This window comes from Elgaria multicarinata, chromosome 2, assembly GCF_023053635.1.
Source record: "Elgaria multicarinata webbii isolate HBS135686 ecotype San Diego chromosome 2, rElgMul1.1.pri, whole genome shotgun sequence".
Classification (NCBI taxonomy): Eukaryota; Metazoa; Chordata; class Lepidosauria; order Squamata; family Anguidae; genus Elgaria; species Elgaria multicarinata.
This window is the reverse complement of record NC_086172.1, coordinates 80,781,585-80,806,049: the sequence shown is the minus strand read 5'-3', so window position 1 is coordinate 80,806,049 and position 24,465 is coordinate 80,781,585. Positions and strand designations below refer to the sequence as shown.

Sequence of the window (24,465 nt, the reverse complement as noted above, 5' to 3'; positions counted from 1 at the left end):
AGAGTTTGATTTCCTCAGTACTTCCCACACCGCATGGAATTCACTACTGCAAGGCATGGTGATGGCCACCAATTTGGATGGCATTAAAAGGGGGTTGGATAAATTCCTGGAGAAGAAGGCGATCAATGGCTAGTAGCCCTGGCAGTAAGCCCATATACACCAGTTGATGGGGAACATGGGTGGAAGGGTGTTATTGCACCGTGTCCTGCTTGTGGATCCCTGGTCAGCCACTGTGTGAACAGAGTGCTGGACTAGATGGACCCTTGGTCTGACCCAGCGTGGCCCTTCTTATGTGAGTAGACCTACCTTGAGATTGACTATAGGCACTGCGCCCCTGTCTGCCCTGCGCACTATGCTGTAAAGGTCTTGCAGGCGGGAGGAGAGGAATGCTCGGAAGGTGCCCGTCAATCCAACCTCCCTGGCTTGCTGGAAACACTGGAAGTCAGCTCCCCGGATCCCCCGCATGCTGCCACTCAGGGGAGTGTTCAGGGCTACAAGGTGGAGCTGAGAAAGGAAAAAAGAAGAGCACACGTGAGGAAGAGCCAGCATCATTGCTTCATGGAGCTATCAAGTGCCAGTTTCTGAATGCGACTGGCAGGCATGCTAAGAGGGAGTGTGGTCCCCACAAGCCAAGCAACCAGTGAGCAATGGGGGCTCCAGTCTGTTCACGCCTTGGTTGGCTCCTATTGTTACATCCAGGGAAATGGCATAAAGTACCACCCTCCGTCTCATCACAGCTACTATGACATGGCTCTAAGATGCATCCTGTGAAATAAACACTGGATATACTAAACCTATTTTTTTTAGGAATGACACCTGAACAAGTACAAATATGCAAACAGTGAAAAAATATTTACACTTGCTGGGATAAATATTTTAATATATACAAATGTTTCCTTGAAGGCATCTTATTTATTTTCCCCTTTTTCTTTTGTGGCTTTTTTGGGGTGGGGGTGAGGAACCTCCTGCTCGTGGACTGGTTACAACCTGTGGGAGGCCCTCATCCAGCCTGCCGGCTTATCAGAGGAGTTTCCCCTCCTCTCTCCCCCACTGCAATGAGGCTGTGAAATAAAACCCTCTCCACTCCTTCCAATGAAGCCTGGGATGAGGAGTCTGTCTGCCTACCTGCCTTTGAAAGCAGGCACCATGTGGGTGGACATGATCTTCACCTGCAAAGCAGGCAGCAGACACCCTCTTCTTGGTGGAAGGGGGACTGGGCCCTTTCGGTATTCTGAACCTTGAACCTCCACCCTCCCCAGGGCTTTCAGTATGTGATTAGGCTACTTGAGGAGTTCATTTTAGTGCCCCTAAAATGAACCCCTCAGCCTTTTGCTTGCCTATCCCTACTGTTAGCAAAGGTAACAGAAGACCATTTAGGATCATAACAATGGCCAGTGTTTTGTACTGTACAGGCAAACTTTAGTAAAATGTGTGAGGAATATGTTTGCCTGGGTACCATCCTGAATATTTGAATTGACCAGTAAGGCATCCCTGAGGACACACATGCATACAGAATATAGCAGACTGCAGGCTGAGCTAGGTGGACACAGTGATGTGACCCAGCACAGTATGCAGGGCACCCATAAACAAGTCCCCACTTCATCATCAGGGGCAGCTTGGTTCAAACGCATGCAGAGAAATTCTTCAAGCTGCTACAGAGATGGAAGGCAGGACCCACCTTCCTATGTTTCCTATGCTTCCACAGCTTGTAACAATGGGTGTTATTTCTGATGCTTCCTTTTATTGTGACTTTATTGTAAGTGTTTTAATTTACGGGTTTAATCTGTTTGATGTTTTTAAACCCTTGCTTCTTAGCTGCCTTGTTATCTGCTTCAGTTGAGAGGCATGGCATACATTAAAAACAAACAAACAAAGAGCTTAGTCAGGCGAAAAGTAACTAACGTTTCATTAAGATGGGCCATGGATGAGGCTGGGCTGTAGAAAATGTAAGAGGAGAGCGTCTCAGCCAACCTGTAAAGTTGGCAACCCTTGCTCTAATGATAGAGGCAGGGACACCTCCCCAAATCCTAGTCCCCACAATTTCTGTTTTCAGTGATGGTCCCAATGCACCATGTGCTGCTCCATGTGATAACCAAAGGGGGTTACCAGTCCTTCTTGTCTCCCCCCAAGCTCTTACAAGTATAATCTGTGTCCTGTTCCCCAATTTCTGCTGCACCACTTGTTGACTGGAGCCAGTTGCTTTTATGACCCTGCCCTAAACCTCTTTCTGTGGGGTCAGTTGAGACCGCCACCCTAGCAATACTCTAGCCACAGCCAGAGTGACGACTCTACCCAAAAAATGTACAGGGCACTCACAGCAGGCTGGAAATCATGGTGTGTATGAACAGCAGAAGGAGCAGCCTCAGGCTGGCGATTGTTGAGAAAGAAGGTATTCAGTGACTCTTGCTGGTGCTGTGCTCCCTGATGGGGTTGGTGGATGGCCGGTTGCTCAGGAAGGCGGTGCTGGTTGGGAACACTCTCGTCCCCTCTCCAGGGCTTGGCCGTGGAGTAAGTGCTATATTCTCGGTGCGAATGCACGGGCAAATGGTGTGGGAATAAGCGCTGGGATCCAGAGGATGCTGTGCCTCCATGCGAGTAGTGGACACTGGGAAGCCTATCGTGCACCTCGTTGTCCTGGAAGGAAATGAAGAAACGTATTCCTAGACCATTTTCTGAGTGCTTTCGTATGTGGTCTGTGCCACAGAGCAGAACAAACCATGCCAAACCCACGTCTTCTGCTGCTCACTGTGCAAACCTGTCCCATTACCAGGACGGTCCAATGTGCATGCCAGCACAACACTCCATCACCACAACCCAGTATTGGTGGTCTGCAAGCCTTACTGTGGCCTAGTCATTCAACGTGCCTTCCCCTATGATAATGTAACTTGTTTGGATTTCTACTCCAATCTATCTCTGAGGAAACAATGTGGGTCTCTAGTACATATTGAAATACAATAATGTTTTAAAAGCCATATATGAAGATTGAAAATCTCTGCAACACAAGAGTCCTGGCAACTTTATAATGACCTTGTTCAGACGACATGCTAAGCCATTTGCAGAATGCTAACTCTTTTGCAGAAAATGATTAGTGAGCATGTTCAAACCATTGTTCAAACACGCTAAGCCATAATGTTTAGCTCAAAATCCTTAACCACCATGGCTTAGTGTGTCATCTGAACAGGGTCAACGTCCTATAATACGCCCCACCCATGGTACAATGCCAAATAATAGTGTTTCACTTACCAGCCCAGCACCAGAAATGGATATTTTTTCCTCAAGCTGTAATTAAACCAAGACCATTATTTTAGCATTTAAACAGTGCTCTTTGCTTTTTTGGGTAACACTTACAACAACCGTGTGAGATAAATTGGTATTATTATCCCCATGTTGTGGAAGGTCTCAAGGCTTGCCTAAAACCATCTGGTGAATTCATGGCTGGGGAAAGATTGGAACTAGGGAATTCCTAGCTCCCAGTTCATATTACTGCTTCCTTCCCATGAAATGAGTTAAAGGAGACATTTTGGAATGCAATGTTTCCCACTTAATTTGATAGGAAATTCATCAAAGAACTGAGCGATAACTGTTGCAAATAATCTTTTAATTGGTATTTTGGGTTGGGGTAAGGGAACAACTTCAACAGAAAAAGAAGAGGGTTCTTTGAAGAGTGTTTTAGACCAATTCTTCATTATAAGATAGCTTCCAGTGAAGGTTTAAAGCAGAATGCAGTACTTGGGTAAACCTGTAAATGTGCTACTCTAAAATAAGCAGCTTTTCATGGATTTACTGAAGGACCATCCAATGCATTTGAGGGCGTGATCGAAGTGGATATGTAACCTTAGTTAACAAACCAACACCTCATTGCCACTATAATGCATGTATATCTGAACCACTAATGGGCGAAGAGCCTCATATCCTAGAAGGCTGCTCAAGCTTGGTCACGTGACAAAAGGGACATGAATCTCTGAACAAGAACAAAACAGATGGAGAGGGGAAAGCTAGATATACCAAATTAAAGAACATACCTACATTTCAAACACTGGGAGAAGCCTATTAATGGAGAAGTGGACCTTATATCACTATATGTAGAGACCTTTATTAAGAAGCTATGCTATAGGCCAGGTTCTGACAATCAGGCGCCTGGGTGGCTTTTTAGCAAGTAAGGTGGTATATAAATGTTAATAATAATTCAACAGAAGACACGTGATGCTCCAAAGTAACTGTTCATATAAAGCTTTATAATAAAGTCCCCAATAATGCTGTAACTCAGTTTTGGGTACTCACAAGGATTCTCTTGAAACCACTGCGGACACGGATGTAGAGCTCTTCCCTCTCTCGGATGAAGACAAGCTGCCCTTCAGGCACTTCGTGAGCTCTGCCGATCATGCTCTGATAGGTTGGCAAGATACGCAGCTGCTGGGAAACAGGTCGTTTGAAAAAAGAAAAAGAAAAAAGTGCATTTTATTTATTTATTTATTTATTGCATTTATATCCTGCATTTTTTACTCCAAGGAACCCAAGGTGGCCTACATAATCCTCCTGCCCATGTTATCCTCACAACAACAATCCTGAGAGTCTGTGGCTAGATCAAAGTCACCCAGTGGGCTTCCATGGCTGAGTGGGGACTAGAACCCGGATCTCCCGACCCCCAGTCCAACACCTTAGCCACTACACCACACTGGCTCTCATCTTTGCTGCCATTCAAGTGCTAAGGTTTGATGCACCATTAATACTATGTGCTTCTAAACCTGCAAGACTTGGCTAAAACCAGTGAAGCTAAACTACAATAACTACAGCTATTAAAAGCTAACTTAACTTTTTAATTCCTGTTTGAATACAGCCTATTTATTTGGCCTCTCCTGCATCTGAATGGAGCCTGTTTATTTGGTAAACTCTGTATTCTGATGGCATATTGATAGCTCTTGCTTTAAGCAGGCAAGATCCTTTATCGCATATAGAGCATTTCATTTGCAATGGTCACAGTTACAGTCAGATATGCTGGATAAATGCCAGAGGCCAAAGCCAAATTTCCTGGCCATTACTTTTATGCTAGTATTGTGTCTAGTACAATGATAATTTGGAATAGTATCTATGAACTTAGGAATAATATCTAGGAACTTAGTATAGCGATGGTGCCGATTGCTACCTACTCTTCAGAGAAGCATCCTGTAATGTTAGAAGTATTTGTCAATGTTTGTAGACACTGCTTCAACAACAACTTCCCAGCACCAAAACACCCAACCGCTGGCATTCACTCATGTTGCATTATGTGCATGATGATATCCCATTGGCCTGTTTTCTTACCCCAGAAGAGAGGGATGTATCACTACTGCCTGGAGGTCCCGGTGGTCCTGGTGGCCCAGGTGGTCCAGGAATACTGATGGCTGGAAAGGAACCAAAACTGGAACTAAACCATGTGACCTGGTTTGTTATGGATCTAATACAAAAAGTAAGGCAACTTAAACAGCTAGGTGAAAAGGCTCCAAGTATCTACTCACATTGCCTATGGGGCCCTGGAAAAGAAGGTGGTCCTGGAGGACCAGGAGGACCAGGGGGGCCTGGAATTCCTGGGCGTCCCTCAAATCCTGCACCAGGAGGTCCTTGGGGTCCTGGAGGGCCAGGTGGACCCCTTATACTGTCCCCTTTGGTGCCCTGAAAAAACAAATAAGATACATGTCAATAGAACCATCGAAGGAAAGAACTGAAGGGTCATCTAGACCAACCCACCAATACTAATGAGTGTAATTAAATTGCTTGGACTAAAGTTCATAGTCCAAACCCTCCCATGCACCCCACTCTGTCCTTTCCAGGGCCCCTTGGTATATTAAGGGAGGGGCCCAAGACCAGTGACAGAGTACATGCTTTGCATTAGGAAGGCCCCAGGTTCTCCAGCATTTTCAGGGCTGGAAAAACCCTTCCTGAAATCCTGGAGAGCCGCTGCTGCCAGTCCATGCTGACAATACTGGGCTAGGTCCACCCATGGTCTGACTCAGTATGGCAGCTTCCTACGTTCCTAGAGTCACCGTTTTGCTCCTTGCTCTAAGCATCTTGTTTCAGCGTCTCATCCAGACACACCCTCCTTTTAGACGGTGTTGGCCATGGGCCAAGCAAATACTCCAAAGCTATAGCTACAACCTTCCACTCAAGGAGATCTCCTGCAATTGTAGAAGGTGCCTCCATTGCAAACTGCCTCCTCTCTCACTTGTCTTGCTCCCTCCCACCCCCCTCACTGCCATTCTTTCTGCATTGGTGCCTCCATCACAACGCTGGACAAAGCATTTGGAATGGTAGGCAGCCTCATGGGAGGAGGAAAAGCATTACTATTTGCAGGTCAGGAAAAAAAGGAAAGGAACCTCTCATGCAAGCACTGAGTCATTACTGACTCTTGGAGGGACGCCAGCTTTCGCTGACGTTTTCTTGGCAGGCTTTATAGCGGGGTGGTTTGCCGTTGCCTTCCCCGGCCATGATTACCTTTCCCCCAGCTAGCTGGGGACTCATTTTACCGACCTTGGGAAGATGGAAGGCTGAGTCGACCCGAGCCGGCTGCCTGAAACCAGCTTCCGCTGGGATCGAACTCAGGCCTTGGGGAGAGTTTCAGCTGCAGAAACTGCTGCTTTACCGCTCTGCGCCACACGAGGTTCAAATGATTTGCAAGACAAGCCCTATCTAAATGACACTCTTCCCTGCATTTAATAAAAATAATAAAAATTCACAATACTACATTTTATCAATCTGAGGATAGAAAACAAAACTTGCCACCTAAGGCAGCTATTTCTACTCTGCGTAATGATAAGACTAGACCTGCCAAACTGCCTGGGCAAGAGGCAAAACGTGGCTGCTAACATCAGAGGCTCCGGGTAGAAGAGAAGCATTGGAAGATGGAGAGAATCATTGCCTGGCCCTGCATCAAACACAAGATACCCTGGACCATGCTGGGAGGAAATTAATTAGTTGATATTTTCCCTAAAGGCTGCGCCAAGGCTGTTGCCAACCTGCTCCAGAGCATTCGGGTTTCACAGTAAAGCACACAAGCTCTGGTTCTAGAGCAAGGGCACTCAAGGGCTTATGCCCTCGGCTTTTCCTTCGTAGTCCAAACCCTCATCAAAGTTGCCACGTACCCAGGCTCAGCTTCCCTCCACCCCCTTGGAAAATATCAAAGAATGCAGAAGGCATCACCCCATGCATGATGCAGTATAGACAGCTCACCGGAAGGCCAGGATATCCTGGGGGACCTGGAGGTCCAACAGCACTTGATCCAAACAATCCTCCACCGCCTGGCTCGCCCTTTTCACCTTGCATTCCAGGGTCACCTTTGTCCCCTCTTTCTCCCTATGGAAAGTTATTAAACGAGCAAATATACAGCAGTCAGACAAAATGCACCCACCTCACCTCCAAAATTAGGGCTTTTCCCTTCTAGAGTAGGTCTAGGAGGAAAGAAATAAAACCACCCAACTGATGACACAGAGCTAAGAAAAAGCCTCAAGTGAGCCATAACCCAAAGACCTGGTATCAAACGGAAAGCTGCCATTGGCCATGATGCTCAATGGGTGCATACAGGCGTGTCACTCTACTCCTGTATCTCTGCACTGCACACTCTATATTTGGATGGCACTGGCAATTTGAGAGGCAAACTCGTTCAATTTAATACCAATCAAATGCCAGTCAGTACTGCACTGGGGATTGACTGGCACAGACCCAAGGGCAGAAAAACAGCTGCTTGCACCTTGCATGCACAGAAAGGGATCCATGTATAGGGTACTGTGTTGGGAAGGGTCCCTTGAGGAATATGAAGGAGTGAAGAGAAGCCTGTTTGGGGACTAAAGTGAGTTACAGGGTTAACTCCTAACAATAACAGAATGGAGAATTGTAAATGGAGAAGCAGCACAACAGGAAATGATATACTGGGCAGACTGCTAGGAAAACCAGCTGATCTGAGCTCCTTTGCCCAACACGTCCAGCTTTTAGAGGTACAGAGCAGGCACAATCAGTCTTGCAGGCAAAGGTCTCAATTCGTATGGAAATCGGCACCATCACATCAGAGAAGATTTGGACAATGTTCTCCTGTCTCCTGCTGCCAGCTCTGATTACAGCAGTTGAATTTTAGCCATTCAGCCACCCTAACAGCAGGTGAATATAACTGAACGCTGGGGCTTTGGCAACTTCCAGGGGCACTAAATTTGAATGCTGTTAAAACTGAGGAGTAGAAGGGAGAAAATGCGATCGCTCACGAAACCTGAAATAGAAATATCCTGGGAACCAAAAGTCTTCCCCTATGGCTGTTACCCTGCCTCAGTAAACACATTTTAAGCAAAAGAAGGTTGCCTTCTCTCTCCTAGATTCACTGCAATAGTTCCCCAGTGATCCTCCATTTTCTATACTTGGCATACTTAGAAGTCTAGATATTCCTCCCAAATGAAGAACACTTACCCTAAAGGTGGAGCCAAATCTGCTGAAATCATAGGGGAACTGGCCTTGTGAAGAAAGGAGAAAAAGAGAGGGATTAAATGTTCCTAATGGCAAAGAATGCACTCTGCTGAGGAGCTCAATTCCTCTGTAATGTTTGGTGCTTGCTCTCTCTCTCTCTCTCTCTCTCTCTCTCTCTCTCTCTCTCTCTCTCATATGATATGGCTTCAAGGTACAACTCAGCCATTTATGATTTTATGAAAATGGTCTTTATGTATTACTGGAAGAACGTTTTGGAAGTCATTCCCCTTTAAACATGCATCTTCATGAGTTTCTAAAGCACCCTTCCCCAACTTAGTCCATTCTCCAGATGGGTTGGGCCACAACTCCCATCATCTTCAACCATCATGGCCGATGGTGGCTAGAGATAATGGGCATTGCAGCCCAACACATCTGGAACACTCATCATGTTGACAAAGGCTTTCTAAAGAGATGTCTAAAAGCAGGGCTCAAATAGGAGTCATGTGCTGACTCCTAACACAGAAAGGAGAGGCAATGACTCCCCCCCCCCCCCCGGCAAAAAAAAGGCAAGGGCATAACCTTCTTAAGTGAAGTTGGTGGCAGTAGTGGGAAAGGAATGTTTAGGAGACCAATACAGAGGGAGAAAACAGGAGAAATACCTTTCAGAAACTTCTGCATATTATTCTTGTCCAAAAAAACCTATGAGAGGCATGTCATGTCTTTAAAGAATGATATTATGGGTCTTCAGTGATTCAAACTCACAGCCTCAACCAGCTTGCATTTTGGTGGGTGTAATTTGGCCTGCCATGTAATGTGCACCCTATTTATGCATGTAGGTTTGCTGGTGTGTACCAATGTGGTTGTGACTTTTTCATCTGCAAGAATGAATCAACCCTAGGCTTGAATTCAAAAAGCCAGCACATACACTTTCAGATTTGTTTCTGGAAGGGTAAAGATGAGATCAGCTAAACCAGTGACGGTCACTACTTTTCATGTTGGAGTCACTTTTACAACAACAACAACTTCAGTGCAAAAGCCACATTAACTTACAACTAAAATTAACACAAACTAATCATATGCAAAACTGACTTTGGGCCTCAAGTCCCATCAGCCCCAGCAAACAGAGCTGGGAGTTGTAGTCCAAAACATTGGGAGGGCACTAATAGGGGAAAATGGAAATTTCTGCTTGTTCCTCTGCAAAGCACGGGGGAGGGCACCTGCTTACGGCACTGGGCAGGGGGGAACTGACTGTGCAACACAAAAGAAACCACCCCAAATTTACCCTGGTCAGCTGCACCCTGCTTGCAGGGGTGGAGGAGGATTAACCTAGTCAGTGTCCCTTTTTACATTTTGTTGGGCAAAGACACAACTCTCCTTGCTCCCTCCCTGCTACAGATCCATTGTCCTGCTTTTCTCTTTTCTTCCGTTTTTAAACTTTGGAGGGGGCTTGGCTCTTTGTGGACCCTCCTTGACAAAATGCAAAAGATTGCTGCTGGTTGGCATATACTAGAAACCAAAGTTCAGCACTGATTCCAATGTTGCAGTCACACACCATTTTAATTGAAAACATTTCCCTCTGAATGAGAGTGGCAGCACGCTCAGCCAATCCAGTTAGGGCGATGGGGAGTTGAGGGATCCTCACTGGCTGCATGAACAGAAAGGCGGAGTCTGGCTGAGCACTTTGCTATTATCACTCCTCCAAGATAAACATTTGAAGTTAAATATTGCTGCAAATGCATCATTTAGCTTCTGCCTGGCTTGCTGCTGCAAGTGTAGCGTGTGTGTGTGTGTGTGTGTGTGAGAGAGAGAGAGAGAGAGAGAGAGAGGGAGGGAGGGAGGGAGGGGCTGGACATGTGTTTGGGAGGTGCCAGAGCAGTGAAGAACAGTGAATTAAAATTTGCCTTCCTGCACCATAATAGAGGAAGACCATTCCTCAGTGGTACAGTGCCTGCTTGGTATGTAGGTCTGACCTCTGGCGTCCCTGCCTAAAGGTACTCAAAGGTAGAAGGACTGGGAAGGTGCCTCTGATGCAGAGAACCAGCCTAGATGAAACCAGAGTTATTCCAGCCCTACAGTTCTTTGATTTTGTGAGTCTGATGAGATTTCTCTGTGGTAAGCCCTGTAAGAGCAACATTTCTTTCAAGCACTGTGGTTATTTATTTACAAAATTTGTATACTGCTCCATATCTGAAACAGATTGCAGAGCAGTGAACATAAAAATTAAAACAATAAAAGATGCAAAAATTAAAACACCATTATTATACTAAAACACACACACACACAGAGAGAGAGAGAGAGAGAGAGAGAGAGAGAGAGAGAGAGAGAGTCAAGGGCTGTCAGTCAAGGAATGCTTCCTGGAATAAGACTGTTTTCAGGAGGTACTGGAAACAACACAGGGTTGGTGCCTGCCTGACCTCTAGGGGTAGGGAGTTCTACAGAAAGGGGGCCACCACAATTAGGCCATAGGTCCACATGGTACTACCAGGAGCATGCCCTCTGACGACCTCAGTGACCTCAGTTATAAAACACAGCCCGTAGAACAGGTGCAAGAAAATACTTGGCTGTGCCTAACTGGTGGCCTAGGACAGCAGGACATCAAAGTGGGAAGACGGGCTAACAGTGAAGGTGATCTGCTGCGAAGCAAGAGCTTGTGTGGTGCAGCCTCCCACAAAGCAGCCCACCTAAACCACAGCATGCTGCAAGCTTAAGTCAGGAGCACTAAGCAGTACTACAGCACCAGTGCTTGGGGGGGGGGGAGGGAGCTCAGGATGGTTCGAGCAAGGGAGCCAGGCCACAAGGGGCTTCCATGCTTGCACTAAACACATGAATTACTCTTGTTAAGTGTTGGCAAAAAGGTGGAAGCTGAACGGAAGTATTGCACTACAGGGAATCTTACCTGGGGGCCCTGGAGGACCCATCTCGCCTCTTTCTCCCTTCTGCCCAGGAGTACCATGATAGCCTGAAACAGAACACGGACATAAGTCTTGACAATCCCCAAGTGTCTCTGAGAAGCACTACAGAGCAGACCAGTATAGAAAGGTAGACCATCGTTTGAATTCAGCACACAGCCAAAACTCCAGAATTCCTGGAAGAAACTGCTGATTTATTTATTTATTTATTTATTACATTTCCATACCACCCAATAGCCGGAGCTCTCTGGGCAGTTCACAAAAATTAAAACCATTCAAATACACTTGCATGATTCAAACTATCATGCAAGTGTATTCACAAATTCAAGTTCAATCTAAAATAAAATTATTTTAAATGCCTCTTGGACAGAAACAACAGCATGGTTCTGTACAGAGACAGACATACAGCTGGTGCTAAATAGACATCAAGATCAAAAATCTTTAAATGGTAAGTCAGAAAGGTCTGAAGCACTGTGAAAGGAGAATGTCGTCATTTCTTCCCCAACCTGGTGCCCTCCAGATGTTTGGGGCTAACATTTCCATGAGCTCCAGCGAGCATGCCCAATGGTCAGGGACAATGGGAACAGTAGTCCAACACATCTGGAGGAACCCAGTTTGGGGAAGGCTGTTTTCTTGACTTTCAGCCATTAACACAGATAAATTCCCCAGTTTGTACATTTCCCAGTTGCAGCTTTCTGAATCTATCCCCACCCCCACCTCCAATAGTTTGCAGAGCATTTGCCTCCAGAATCTTATGGTAAAACCCAATATTTCCCATCCCATCATGTACTTTAATGAGCTCTACAACGTTCTTACCAGGCAATCCTGGAGGTCCGGGAGGGCCCGTATCACCAAATGCCTGAAATTTTAAAAACAGCTTGTCACCTCATTGTATTATAGATCACTATGCATTCCATTTTTGGCCCTAAGCACAGGGCCCATCCCCAAGTTTCCCCAGAAAGCAACGTTCATTTAGTCCATTACTCACATTATTGTCATAAACAGGCACTATGCTTCCAGGAGGACCTGGAGGGCCAGGAGGGCCAGGGAAGCCTGGAGGACCCTAGAGAGAAGAAGAGAAGCACAACCAATGAGAGTAATGGTGTAATGGTTAGAATGCTGGACTGAGACTCTGGAGTTCTGGGTTCTAGTCTGCACTCAGCCATGAAGCCCACTGGGTGACTTTGGGCCAGTCGCAGACTCTCAGCCCAACCTACCTAACATAAAATAGAGAGTAAGAGGAGGAGGAGAATTATGTAAGCTTCTTTGGTTCCTTGCAAAAGAGAAAAAAGGCAGGTTATAAATGTAATTAATAAATAATTACATTTGATGGGGTTAGGTGCAGAACAGAGGCCAGAGAGAATGCAATAAGAGGGAAATACAATAAGCCACTGGCCAATATCCATTCAACAGGAACAGATCTGTAGCCAGCCTGTAACTCTGTGTGAGTTACAGCTGCTCTTAGTGGAGCACAAGTTCCTGTGGAATGGCTTTGCCCATAAACCAAGAGTCATAGTGAACCCAAAGCATGAAAAATAGGAAGGCAGCCTGGTCACCGGAATATAAACGCTAGACTTTGTTTCACCTCCTTATCACACAAAGCACCAGCAATAATGAAAACAAACGCATTTTCATGTCCTTCCACCACCCACAGACAAAGAAAGAATACTTGCTTCCGCCAGCTTTGCAAATCCTGAGCCAGCACAAAGACTTCAAAGACTTCGCTAGTTTGCACTGACACATGGGCGGCACACTCAATACATTTAGGAAATTGCTCTTGCAGTGTGGAGACAGCGTGGAGACAATATCATCCTTTTACCTGAGTCCCTTTCTCAAAGACCAAGTGGCATGACCAGTGGAAGTTCTGCTACTCCTGGATGAGGACCCAGGCAGGCCTTTGTTCCTGCCTTTCTCCCCAATGCTATTCTGCTGCCTGACTCTCAGAAAAACAATCACAGAATCACTCCAAGGCAAAGGGAATTTAGATCCTTGCATGCTGTGGGTTTGATTGCCAAAATGCTTGGCTATCACTGCCTTGAAAAATATTAGCGCCCTGTTTCCTCAGATGCTGGCAGCTGCGCTAGGACAAGGCTGACGAAGACGTTATCAGACACACTGTTTTTAGATGCACCCGGGAGAGGCTCTTTTTCTTCTCATAATAACAGAGCTTGAGAATAAGAACATAAGAAGAGCCCTGCTGGATCAGACCAAAGGTCTATCTAGTCTAGTATTCTGTTCACACAGTGGCCAACCAGACGCCACCATTGGGAAGCCCACAAGCCGGACATGAGTGCAATAATGCCCTCCCACTTGGGTTCCCCCAGCAACATAACACATAACTGTTTCTGATCCAAGAGGTAGCATATAGCCATCGTGACTAATGGCCATTGGTAACCTTATCCCATGAATTTGTCTAATCGCCTTTGAATCCTCACTCTCGGTCAAGCACGGGTAACATGTAGCCCTCCAGATGTTATGCCCTGAAATTCCCACCAGCCCTAGCCAACATAGCCAATGATGTGAGTTCATGGGAGTTGTAAGCCAAAACATCTGGAGGGCCACAAGATGCCGACCCTTGTTCTAGGTGATAAAGTAATACAAATAGTATAAAAGCTACCAGCTCCGCAAGTGAATCTTCACCACAGACTGCAGTGTACAGATAGGGGTGATCATTTTTCCACTTACCCTTAAGCCCAGCCCTCCACTTGAGTCTGCTGGATCACCTTTTTCTCCCTTCAAGCCATTCATACCAGGTCGACCCTGCAAACAACAAACAAAACAGCAGAATCAGCTTCAAGGGTCCCTGTAATTACCAAGCAACCATCACTTTTCTTGTACACATAACAAGGGTGGGGTGAAAGGGCAAAGACAGAAAAAATAACTAGTGATATCTCCAAATGTGTCTGTGGGTAGCTCCTAAATGACAGTCCTGCATCAAAAAGCTTCAAGAGCGGGAAGAGCTATATTGTGGTTATGTCTTGAATGGCTGAGTAGGCCAAGGCAGTCTGCCTGAGGTTAGAATTAAAGGGTGCACATGACCTCTCAACTATCACAGATCCTTGGTTAATTGTGGTTGGTCTAGCAAGACAGCCTCTGACCTGCAAGAGAGAGGCACTAATAACCAAGCCATGGGGTGAACATGAGAGTCATTCCATAGCAGCTATGGGAGATGTGATGTACGCATAGAGCAGTGGAGAGAGGCTACTTTAGTAGGCAGTTATCCTGGCTGGAGAAAAAGACAACCACTACATGGGCAAACCTGGTATTGCTGGGGGGTGGGAGGGTCATGGGCAGGAACTCACACGAGAATGTGAGGCTGGCATGAGGCTGGTCCTGCTGTGTCTATGCAGAGCAACCCGCTTTAGGGAGGCTGAAGGAATATGGAGGGGACCTACATGTATATTTCCAGCGCCGGTGGAATGCAAATCCACTGTGTTATGGAAACTGCATTTCTTTCATTAGGATTTATTTTCCATTTCTTCATGGTTCAGTCCCAAGTGAAACTCTGTTGGAATTTTGATTTCTGCAGCCACCCTTCTACTCCCTACCAGGTGGAGAGTATTTCCTAAAGAATGTCAGATTTGCCCTCTTCCCTTCCCACCCTATTTATACAAAGAGATGATACATCAGAAAAAATCTAAAATAAAATTTTCTTACAGCTCTTCCTGGAAAACCAATTTCTCCTTTCTGTCCATGCCGCCCAGGTGGCCCCTAAAAGAAAAAGAGGGGAAACAACAGTGGTCTGGATTAGAAAGATGTTAAAGCACTTGTAAATTTTGAATTCTTGTGATGCCTGTAATGTAATACCATGTGCTGTAGGATGCATAATAGAAACAGAAGCCCAAAAGACCATTATTCCTTCAAATAGCAAACTCAGGTGATGAGTGTTGACTAAAATGGGGCCAAAGTGGGGGTAACAGATAAGCAAGAGGTAGCAGCACGCTCAAGGGACTCTCAAGATCTGAGTTAAGTACCCCCCTCCCCCATTCAAACCCTAAAGGGCATCACTTGCAAAGAAACATCCCAACGGGGACTGAGCATGCTCAGCAGCCCCAGAATGTTGGGTTTCAATTGGAAAAGAAAAAATGAAAGGAGTGGGGAGGAATGTGCCCTGTCCCCCACCCCACCCCGCCCAACTTGAGCTCTTTCCAATTCATAGTATCCTGGAGAAGGGCAGGGATGGCTAGCAGGAATCCTGAACCAGAGCACTCCTATAAGGAGGTGAGGACACATTTGGTTGCAGATTCTACCAGTACAATCTATCAATCAGCTTTCCTAAGCAGTCCCACTGAAATGACTGGGACAAAAGCACAGCTGTATTTTCAATATTATGCACTACAACAATTGAAAGATGTTTTAAATGTCTGACCAATCAAAAAATCGAAACAATGAGCAATTGTTGGCAATGCTTAGATCTGGGTAAATTCCTTGCATAAAAGCAAAGATACCATTTATAACTTACTGCTGGCCCCAAAGGTCCTCTTGAGCCTGATTCACCCTGTAGAGAAACATAAAAAGTGATTCGACAGACATATAACTATTTAGAGCACCACGCATTATTTTGCTTGGGTGATCAGAGGATGGATTATTTCATGAGATGGGCCAATATATTCGGAGCAATTGGTTGCAGAAGAGCGGGTGTCCAGAACTTTTCCAGCCTTAAAAATACAGTAGTGCCCGCTCTTCCACAATTTGGAGTTTCCTTTTCTATCAGCAGTTGTCGGTGCTCCTTTCCATTTCTGTAGAGTAGTCAAGGGGGGAAGGGACCTCCACCCACAGGAGGCATCTTAGACTGTTCTGTTCAAACACATTGTCACTGGCTAGCTAGCAGCCCCCAGCATGGGCCCTGATGTGAATAGGAGCTGTCATCCACCATGTGCTTGCAGGGTGCTGGCTGAGTTGCCTGCTGCCTCCACTGCCACCTCCTCATGGTTACCAGGAAGGACAGCCTTTCCCCTCCCCAATTCCATCAGGCCACAATGACTGCAAGAGCAACATCTCACCAGCCACTACTGCTCTCTATCAGCTTCATGGCCACACTACAGGCTGCAGGCTTCTTTTTCCGGAAAAGAACTGAATGATGCAAGTGCCGGCTTTAAAAGGGGGGCCCTCAGACCATCTGGGGAAGCCCATGTAAGCGGTTGCTAACGCGCACTACATGGAGCGCACACATCCAAAGACTCAGGGGCGCTCCCTCCCAGATCACCAAAGGAAAACGGGAAGTTTCATTGCAAAAGCTCAACTGGATCAGGGGCTCTCTCACTCTTTCCTTCTTTTAAAGGAAGTTAAGGAAATCCTTCATCTTCTAATTGCGCAAGAACAGAACTGGATATGGGCACAACATTCTTCACATGAGAGCAAAATACACTTATTTCTACCTTTTCTCCTTTTGCATTAGCTGCCACGACTGTTCCATCGGGGCCAATTATAACTCCTGGCTCTCCCTTTTCACCCTGTCCAGGAGACAGAGGGCAGGAATGAAGACAAGTCTCCTCAAAATGTAAACTTTACAGTGATTTAAGTGATGTTACAGAGCAAATGTATCCCATATTACAAGAAACTATCTAATATAATGATCTTGTTGAAGCAGTGACAAAATGAGATGGATCCTCTAACGGTAATTTTTAAAAAATATTTGCCCAAGTTATTGTACAAGATTTTTAAGACTCGGAGTAGCATCAGACGGGGGGATACTGCATTTCCCTACTATCGCTTTGCCTCCTGCTCCTGTCCCACAATAGGGATGAACAGCTTCCTCTTTCTTCACACAGGGAAGAAAGAGGAAGCAAGCAACAACCACGTGAGTTGTTGTGGCCATTTTTACAGCACAACCTCTCCTGTACATGGCAGGAAATGGTGGCAAGCTTTGTCACAGCCCCCCCAAAATATCAGATTTTCTGGGTCTTTTTTTTTTTGTGACAGAAAAAAGCAGAACAAGTGGGAGACGCATGGGAGGCAGGTGTCATTGTGAAATGGACCCGCAAAAATGTGTGAGTTGCCAGTAATGACCATGCAAGAAAATGCTCACATGATGATGCTCTTGATCTGCCACTAAAAGCACTTGTGGAAGCGACTAGGTAGTTTCATCCCAAGCTGACCCATGTCAGCTTTGTCTTATATGCAGTGCATCCACTGCCCCATCATCAGCACATGAAATGATTTCCCCAAGGCTCTCTAACTGACTGAAAGATTCATTGTATTTTCTTATGGTTTTGGTGGGGAGGATGGAGGCAAGTTGCCCTGCAAACCTAAGGGCTGGTTAAGCTGTTCCAACCACTCCCATATGCATGTTCACATGTACAGATGCAACCAGGTAAATCATACATATTGGCCAACAGAAAACTCCATGACTTTTCCAGTCTTTAAGACGGCCGAAGCTACTACTGGACCAGCATGCACTATGTTTGCACATGCAAGCCTGCATGTAGAGACACTGAGATTATTCATATGAGCAAGGAACATAAGGTTTGAACTGGTTGTAAAAGTGCTCTTTTCTAGTTCATTTAGGAATGGCTATGTACTATTGTACATCCTTTCTGTTAACTTCTCCCAAAGAGATGACACATGGCTCTCTCCACATTAGGCTTTATTACACACGGGCTATTATCCTTTGTGCTCTTCCTAGAACAGTGAGAGGCCTTTACTTGCCATTCCCCAAAGAAGGTAATAAAAAAAAAATCTTATGAAGGATGTTTTAAGCAAAGGAAAATGAAAATACTGGAAGGTATAATCATTTGAGAAGATTGGTGGTTTTTATTCATACTTATAGCTTCGCTTTGACACCCCAAATTCCATCTAGTTTCATGAGTATTTGATTTATTTTCTCTGGTGCTAAATGTCTCCATTCCCAACAGAGCTTCTTCTCCAGTCTCCCACCAATAAAACAGCCAGCTAATATTCTTCTAGTGTTGAGGAGGGTTGCTGGCTGGGGAGAGTTCATGGAAACATGACATGCTATACTTTCCATTCCCCTAATAAATCATGGTAATGCTGAAGGAGGCCAAAGACAGAGTGACTGGTACTTCTGACGGTTGAAAGGGAATTGGACAGAAGACAGCAGCAAGTGCAGGAATCCTGTTGATGATCAAGAAATCTCCATTGCGTTGACCAAATTCCAAACGGTATTGAAAAAGAAAAGCACTTTTTATTGTCTTACCTTCAGTCCTGGACTGCCTTCAAAACCTGGGGATCCTGGGTCACCTTTTGGTCCCACTGGCCCCTGTGGATGCAACCATGGAAGAATACATATGATGATCATCCAAACACCCCTCAACACACACATATCTTTTCAGCGCTAGGGCTCAGTGGAGAAATCCATTGGGGACGGGGGGGGGGGGGGTTCTAACTGCAGGCCCTTCCCCTGGGGATACTAAAGCATGCTGCAAGCCAGCACGACTCTCCTTATTTTCTTTGATCTGCTTGCCTTGCTCTAAGCATAGTGGCAAGGAAATAATCAGCCTTGGACTAGTTGTCTTCCTGCCTTGGGAAACCTAATGTCGAGGAAAGCTGAAGAACCCTCTTATAAAACCAACAATATTCATTATTAAAATATTGGTGTTCTAAAAAGAATTTGGGTATCTGGGGTCATATAATACTTAGTCTACATATACTTTCTCCCTCTTGTAGAATTATGGATGGTTTGCTGTGTTGTTATCAGGTGGAAACTAATTATATAGCAGGAACAACTATTACCAGGCGGGAAAGGCTATGGGGCTGAGGAAGTGCCAGAGGAAAATCATTTAGTGTTTTCCCTAGTCTAAAAATCCATGAAGACTTCAATTCCCAAAATGCAGGCGCAGCTAGAGATCTGCAGCAGAACTGCAGGACTGCAGGTCCCTGCCTGTAATATTGAGGGGAAAGAAGTGGAAGGTGGACAAGCGTTGCCATTCCCCACCATCGTCATGCACACACTCCCTGGGTTGTGTTGTTTTGTTTCATTCCCTGTGCAACATATGTAACCCCTGACAAATAAAACAAGCAACCGCCACAGCAACCACATTGTTTGTCAACCCTCAAAAGCTGTTCTCCTTCACATCAGGGTTGTTGTAGGGAAGCTCTCAGGCAGAAGAAGCCCTCTAGGAGCGAGAGTAGCTCACAAAGGCTCGGAGAAAGGTTCACCCTGCCTCCTATTGCACTAACTTCTGAAGGACCACTCCATAGTCCGCACACATTTATTCTGGAGAGTCTTCAAATGGCCCCTTTCTGGAACAAAATAGTAAACCGCCCAGAGAGCTTCAGCTATGCGGAGGTATATAAATGTAAATAATAATAATAATAATAATGATGATGATGATGATGATGATGCCATGTCTGCAGTAGCATTATGACTCATTGGGAAAAAGCAAAAAGTGGGGCAACCCCTTTTCCAGAATGTATAAGTAGGTAAGTCCTTAAAAAAGAAAAGAAAGCTCAAGTTACATTGCCAAGAGTTGCTTGCAAGACTTTTAAATAGCTGGAGGAATTTGGAATAAAACTAAGGATGATCTCTGTCTATCTATCTAGATGGTCTATCTGCACATGCGCACACTCACACCATGCATGCATTCGTAATGACACGCGCATGGAGGAAGAAAGCACACTAGTAAGGGGGAGTCAGCAAACTTTGTGATCTTATTCGCAACGCTGATTTAAACATTGGGTGCAATCTTTCTCCTGCTTTCAACAGAGGTTATAACAGAAAATCTCTTGGATGTATTATAAGAGAAAATCACCCCCAGCCCTGAGTAGTTTCAAAGATTTATAGTAGCTGAAATCTTATATTATGAGCGCTATGACATCATTATGACTGATGAGGATGAACAAAACGACTTACTGGGAAACCAGCATGCCCTTGCTTGCCCTGCAGGAAAAAGAAGAAGTATCATCACCTTTACAGGAAATGGCTTCAGAAAATATAGGAGGCACCAAACAACTGGTGATGCTTTTAAATAGTTTTGGGGTTTTCTTAAACACAGCTTAGACATCAATTCAGCTAAAAATACAGATAAGGCCATATTTATCTGCAAGAGGCAAACTTCGTATTCTGAATGTGAAGCCTAGATTGCAGTTGGATTGCATTTTTAAGCAAATGGCACTATAAACATAGGAATACTTTGACCTGAAACAATCATTCATGAATCCTCTCTTTCCTGCATGCCAGGCATGGGAAACCCTTTTAGAACCAAGCAGTGCATTGGTTCCAAGCAACCATGTTGAAAGCCATACCAGCAGTGGGTGGGGTCACACTCACTGCTTGCATTCCTCTCCCACCATGCTTTTCCAAGCACACACATTGCAAGGAAAGGCAGCAAACTGCCCATGGATGGAGAGAGAGAGAGAGAGAGAGAGAGAGAGATCTTCCTCCATGGGCAGTTTGCTGCATTTCTGTGCTGTGCAGGGAGGAAAAGACTCATCACTGTGCACCATACAAATTCAGCAAATTGCCCCCAGAGAGAGAGAGAGAGAGAGACCCCGAGACCGAAACCCTTTTACCACACAGCAGGAGAAAGCCCTTATCTTGGATTAGCTGTTCAACAGAACTTTCCCCTACCTGGGGAGAGTGGGCAGGGTCTAGGGAAGAGGCTGTCAGGTGAGATGGAGAATCCCTGCAGGTTGCATCCTGCCTGTAGGCTCACAATAACTAATTGCTTGGGTCAGGTATAAATAACCTTCAAGTGACTACATCTAACCCAAAGTTCCATTTGTGCTGCTTATGCCCAGTCTTTTAAAAATAAAAGGTATTGCTTGCTTGCACTCAATGAAGCTCTAAGCTCCCGCTTTCTATATGAGTGAGGGTTGCTATAGTTGCTCAACCCTGGCATTCAAAATAGGTTCCTAGGGCAAGCCCAAATGTAGTGAGCCAAATTAAGAAGCAGGGAGAAAGATAATGGAGATGTTCCATCCATTTCCGTTCTTGGATTCTGAAGCTGTTGGTAAGAAATGACTTACAACTTCAACATTTTTTGCTTGACTTTATAGATATCTGTGGATGGGATGTCCATTATGATGACCATCAGCTACGTTATTACCTGTCATACAACTATTTCTGTTTCCAGAATGATAGCCATGTTATCCTATTGAAGGAAAAAAACCACAAAGGGCCTTGTGAAACTTTGAAGACTAATCAATTTATTATGGCATAAGCTTTCATGGACACAGTCCACTGCATCTGATGAAATGGACAGTGTCTAGAGAAGCTTAAGCAGGGTCTAGGGAAGAGGCTGTCAGGTGAGATGGAGAATCCCTGCAGGTTGCATCCTTCCTGTAGGCTCACAATAACTAATTGCTTGGGTCAGGTATAAATAACCTTCAAGTGACTACATCTAATCCTTACATCATCATTAGCCAGGTAGGTGATTTGTCCTGGAGGGCCAGGAGGACCTGGCAGTCTTATCCCATCTCAACCTTGTTTACCTGAATACTGTTTTGTTTTCAAGGCACACCAAGCCTCTTCATTGTTTTAACTATTTCTGTGTTCTTAAGGTTTATGTCTACTTGAAAACTCATATCACAAAGTCTGGGTGAATTAAACCACCGAACTAGAGATATCATTGTACTTACCTCTGTGCCTGGCAAAGTAGATAAGGTTTTCTAAAAGATAATAACAGTATCATACGTTTATAATGTGGTCTATATTATTGCAGCCTACATCACTTAGACAAATTCATCACAAACCTTATACCCAACTAGCATACAGAAGCTCAGTGTTATTATCCAGAATCATAAAGGAATGTGATTATCTCCAAGGTAACAGCTGTAATCAACTTTATTACTTTGTTAGCATAGTTCGGTTGAAATCCAAGTGCAATTATGCACCATTTGTTGATTTCGATATAATCAACCTTATCTATTAGCTATTGACTTTGAACTTTTTCTTCAACCTCCTATGAACCTCTTTTATGTTTTAAAAGATTATTCTAGTAACTGATCCAACAGGGTGCTGGATTTCCTTGACTGAAAACTAAAATGGGTAGGTGGGGGTGGGGGTTGCATATCAACCCTCTCTTAGCACCCTATGGAGACCAGCCATGCCATCAAGGAACGTAGATTTGAGGAACACTTCAAACATTTTCTAGAGGCAATTTCCTGGCAGGAAGGAAATTGCAAAATGTCTCTCGTTGAATTTTAGTGTGTTAACATTTTCATGGTCAGCACTGAACTGGAAAATACAACAATAAAAAATAGCCTGAAACAACAAATGAATCTCTACTGAAGTAATTAGTTTTATGGTTTTGTATCTAACCCTATAGGTCAAAGCAACCTTCCCCAGGCCAGCAGTCTCCAGGTGCGCTGAACTACAACTCCAGTCATCCCCATTTAGCATGGCATATGCTGCTAGGGTTGATGCAGATGTATTGAAGTTCAACCCATCTGGAGGGCTCAGGGTAAGGGAAGGTGGGAGAAAAAATGATCATAGCTGACAATTTCTGGTAGTTTAACTATGCCTGCTGATTGCTGGGATCCTTGCAAAGAATTATGGACAAGTGGATGTGGATCTGATCCAGCAAGGGTACATACACCCACTGAACACAGATTAGTTATAATATAAGAGATCCTGAGCATGTACTCATGCTTTGGACAATTAAAACCTATTAGTGGATCATATAGGTTCTAATAATAATAAAAAAGTAAATCATGCAAGACTCAGGTATGTCCACTTGTGCTATATGTAGTAAACCTTTTTCAAACTTATCTGTAAGACTTTTGGTTAAAGACTTTTAACCAAAATTTATTATGATGATCCTGGAAAATATTGTTTTTCTCCCAAAGTACCACATCACCTTTGTGGTCATGCAATAATAGTTACTTGACAGTAGAAGCTATTCAAAATAAAATCAACTCCTTAAAAATTAGAAGTAAATATTTCTATAGTGAATCCTATAATTTTTATCCATCTTGAAGAGATAACAGGATTCTAAAAGAGTAAAAGAAAAGGGTCTGTAAAAACCATAAGTATCCTTACATCATCACTGGCCAGGTAGGTGATTTGTCCTGGAGGGCCAGGAGGACCTGGCAGTCCTATCCCATCTCGACCTTGTTCACCCTCAAAAGAAAGGAGAGAAAAGTTTTTAGGGAGTTCAGTTACAAACTTTCTTGACTGCACACATCTTAACCAACTTATGCCACTCTTGTGCCATTAGGGGAAATGTCTGGATATAGTGGAAGGCTCTGGTTTCAGTTGGATTCCTGCATTAGACTCGATGGCCTTATAGGCCCCTTCCAACTCTACTATTCTATGATTCTATGGTTTTAACAATAAATAACACTAGGTCAAATTGCTCTCTTCATCTTTCATGAGAGAGTTTCTGACACTACTCTTAGGGTGCTTCCAGACAGATGGCTCCTAGTGCTACCCATCAAAATACATCATGAAGCTATTCCATCTTTTCATCTGTGATGTGGTAAAAATAAAGATGGAAGAAGTGGTGGGAAAACATGGGAGGGGTTGAAGCTAAAACCAGCAATGTATGGACTCCCCTCCCCGACCCTTGTACAATTCTGTGAATGAGGCAGGGCAATTTCACGATAAAAGCCTAGTCTGGAAGCATCCCAATGTGATTAGATTAAAATTCTACATAGGCCTCTACCACTGTCTGGAGCAAGAGCTCAAACAAGGAACAATCTTAACGGTAGTCATACATTCCCCTGCCCAGTAACACTTCCCATAAGAGGCCCTGGCACAGAGAAACTTTCTGCTCCTCCGATCTATGGTGGCAACTTAAACAATGGGGAGAGTAGGTCACATTCAGAAAAGAGGGAAATTGGGGGTTCATGTTAGAACATGTTATTGGCACAGAAATATATTGCCCAAAAGTTTTGAAAAGCACAGTCTTAAAAAGCAATCACTGTTACCACAACCAAATTGCATATTTTTAAAAACTCATGTAGACACACACACACAGTAGTTTTTCCTCAAATCCAGGATGTTACTTACTTTAGCCCCTGGGTCCCCACGGTCACCCTTTTCCCCCTGAGATGAGAAGATGGGGAGATAAACACAATTTCAGGAAAGGAGACAATTTCACATACGTAACAGAGAACTGTGTCTGGTGATGGAATGTGTTGCAAATGGCAGCCAGTGTGGTCCAGCAGACGGAGGCTGAATTCCCATTTCAGCCCTGGACTCGTTGGGTGGTTTGGGGTAAGCTAGTAACAC

General features: G+C 44.7%; 1 protein-coding gene across 3 annotated transcripts in view; it reads right to left on the bottom strand.

Moving 5' to 3' along the window:
* The window catches only part of COL18A1 (collagen type XVIII alpha 1 chain), a 185,264-nt gene that overhangs the window by 4,861 nt on the left and 155,938 nt on the right, over positions 1-24,465 (bottom strand). For 2 of the 3 annotated variants that reach the window (XM_063116969.1, XM_063116967.1), the window contains 20 exons: positions 24,244-24,279; positions 23,272-23,352; positions 21,870-21,899; positions 20,143-20,169; positions 18,487-18,549; positions 16,709-16,783; positions 15,793-15,828; positions 14,988-15,041; positions 14,016-14,090; positions 12,319-12,393; positions 12,147-12,189; positions 11,318-11,380; positions 8,425-8,468; positions 7,204-7,326; positions 5,496-5,649; positions 5,302-5,381; positions 4,282-4,413; positions 3,244-3,279; positions 2,317-2,634; positions 307-504 (listed from right to left, as the gene is read on the bottom strand). In XM_063116969.1, coding sequence (XP_062973039.1) covers positions 307-504; positions 2,317-2,634; positions 3,244-3,279; positions 4,282-4,413; positions 5,302-5,381; positions 5,496-5,649; positions 7,204-7,326; positions 8,425-8,468; positions 11,318-11,380; positions 12,147-12,189; positions 12,319-12,393; positions 14,016-14,090; positions 14,988-15,041; positions 15,793-15,828; positions 16,709-16,783; positions 18,487-18,549; positions 20,143-20,169; positions 21,870-21,899; positions 23,272-23,352; positions 24,244-24,279 — 1,743 coding nt within the window. The remainder of the gene's footprint in view (positions 1-306; positions 505-2,316; positions 2,635-3,243; positions 3,280-4,281; positions 4,414-5,301; positions 5,382-5,495; positions 5,650-7,203; positions 7,327-8,424; positions 8,469-11,317; positions 11,381-12,146; positions 12,190-12,318; positions 12,394-14,015; positions 14,091-14,987; positions 15,042-15,792; positions 15,829-16,708; positions 16,784-18,486; positions 18,550-20,142; positions 20,170-21,869; positions 21,900-23,271; positions 23,353-24,243; positions 24,280-24,465) is intronic. The other variant, XM_063116968.1, reaches the window with a different exon arrangement.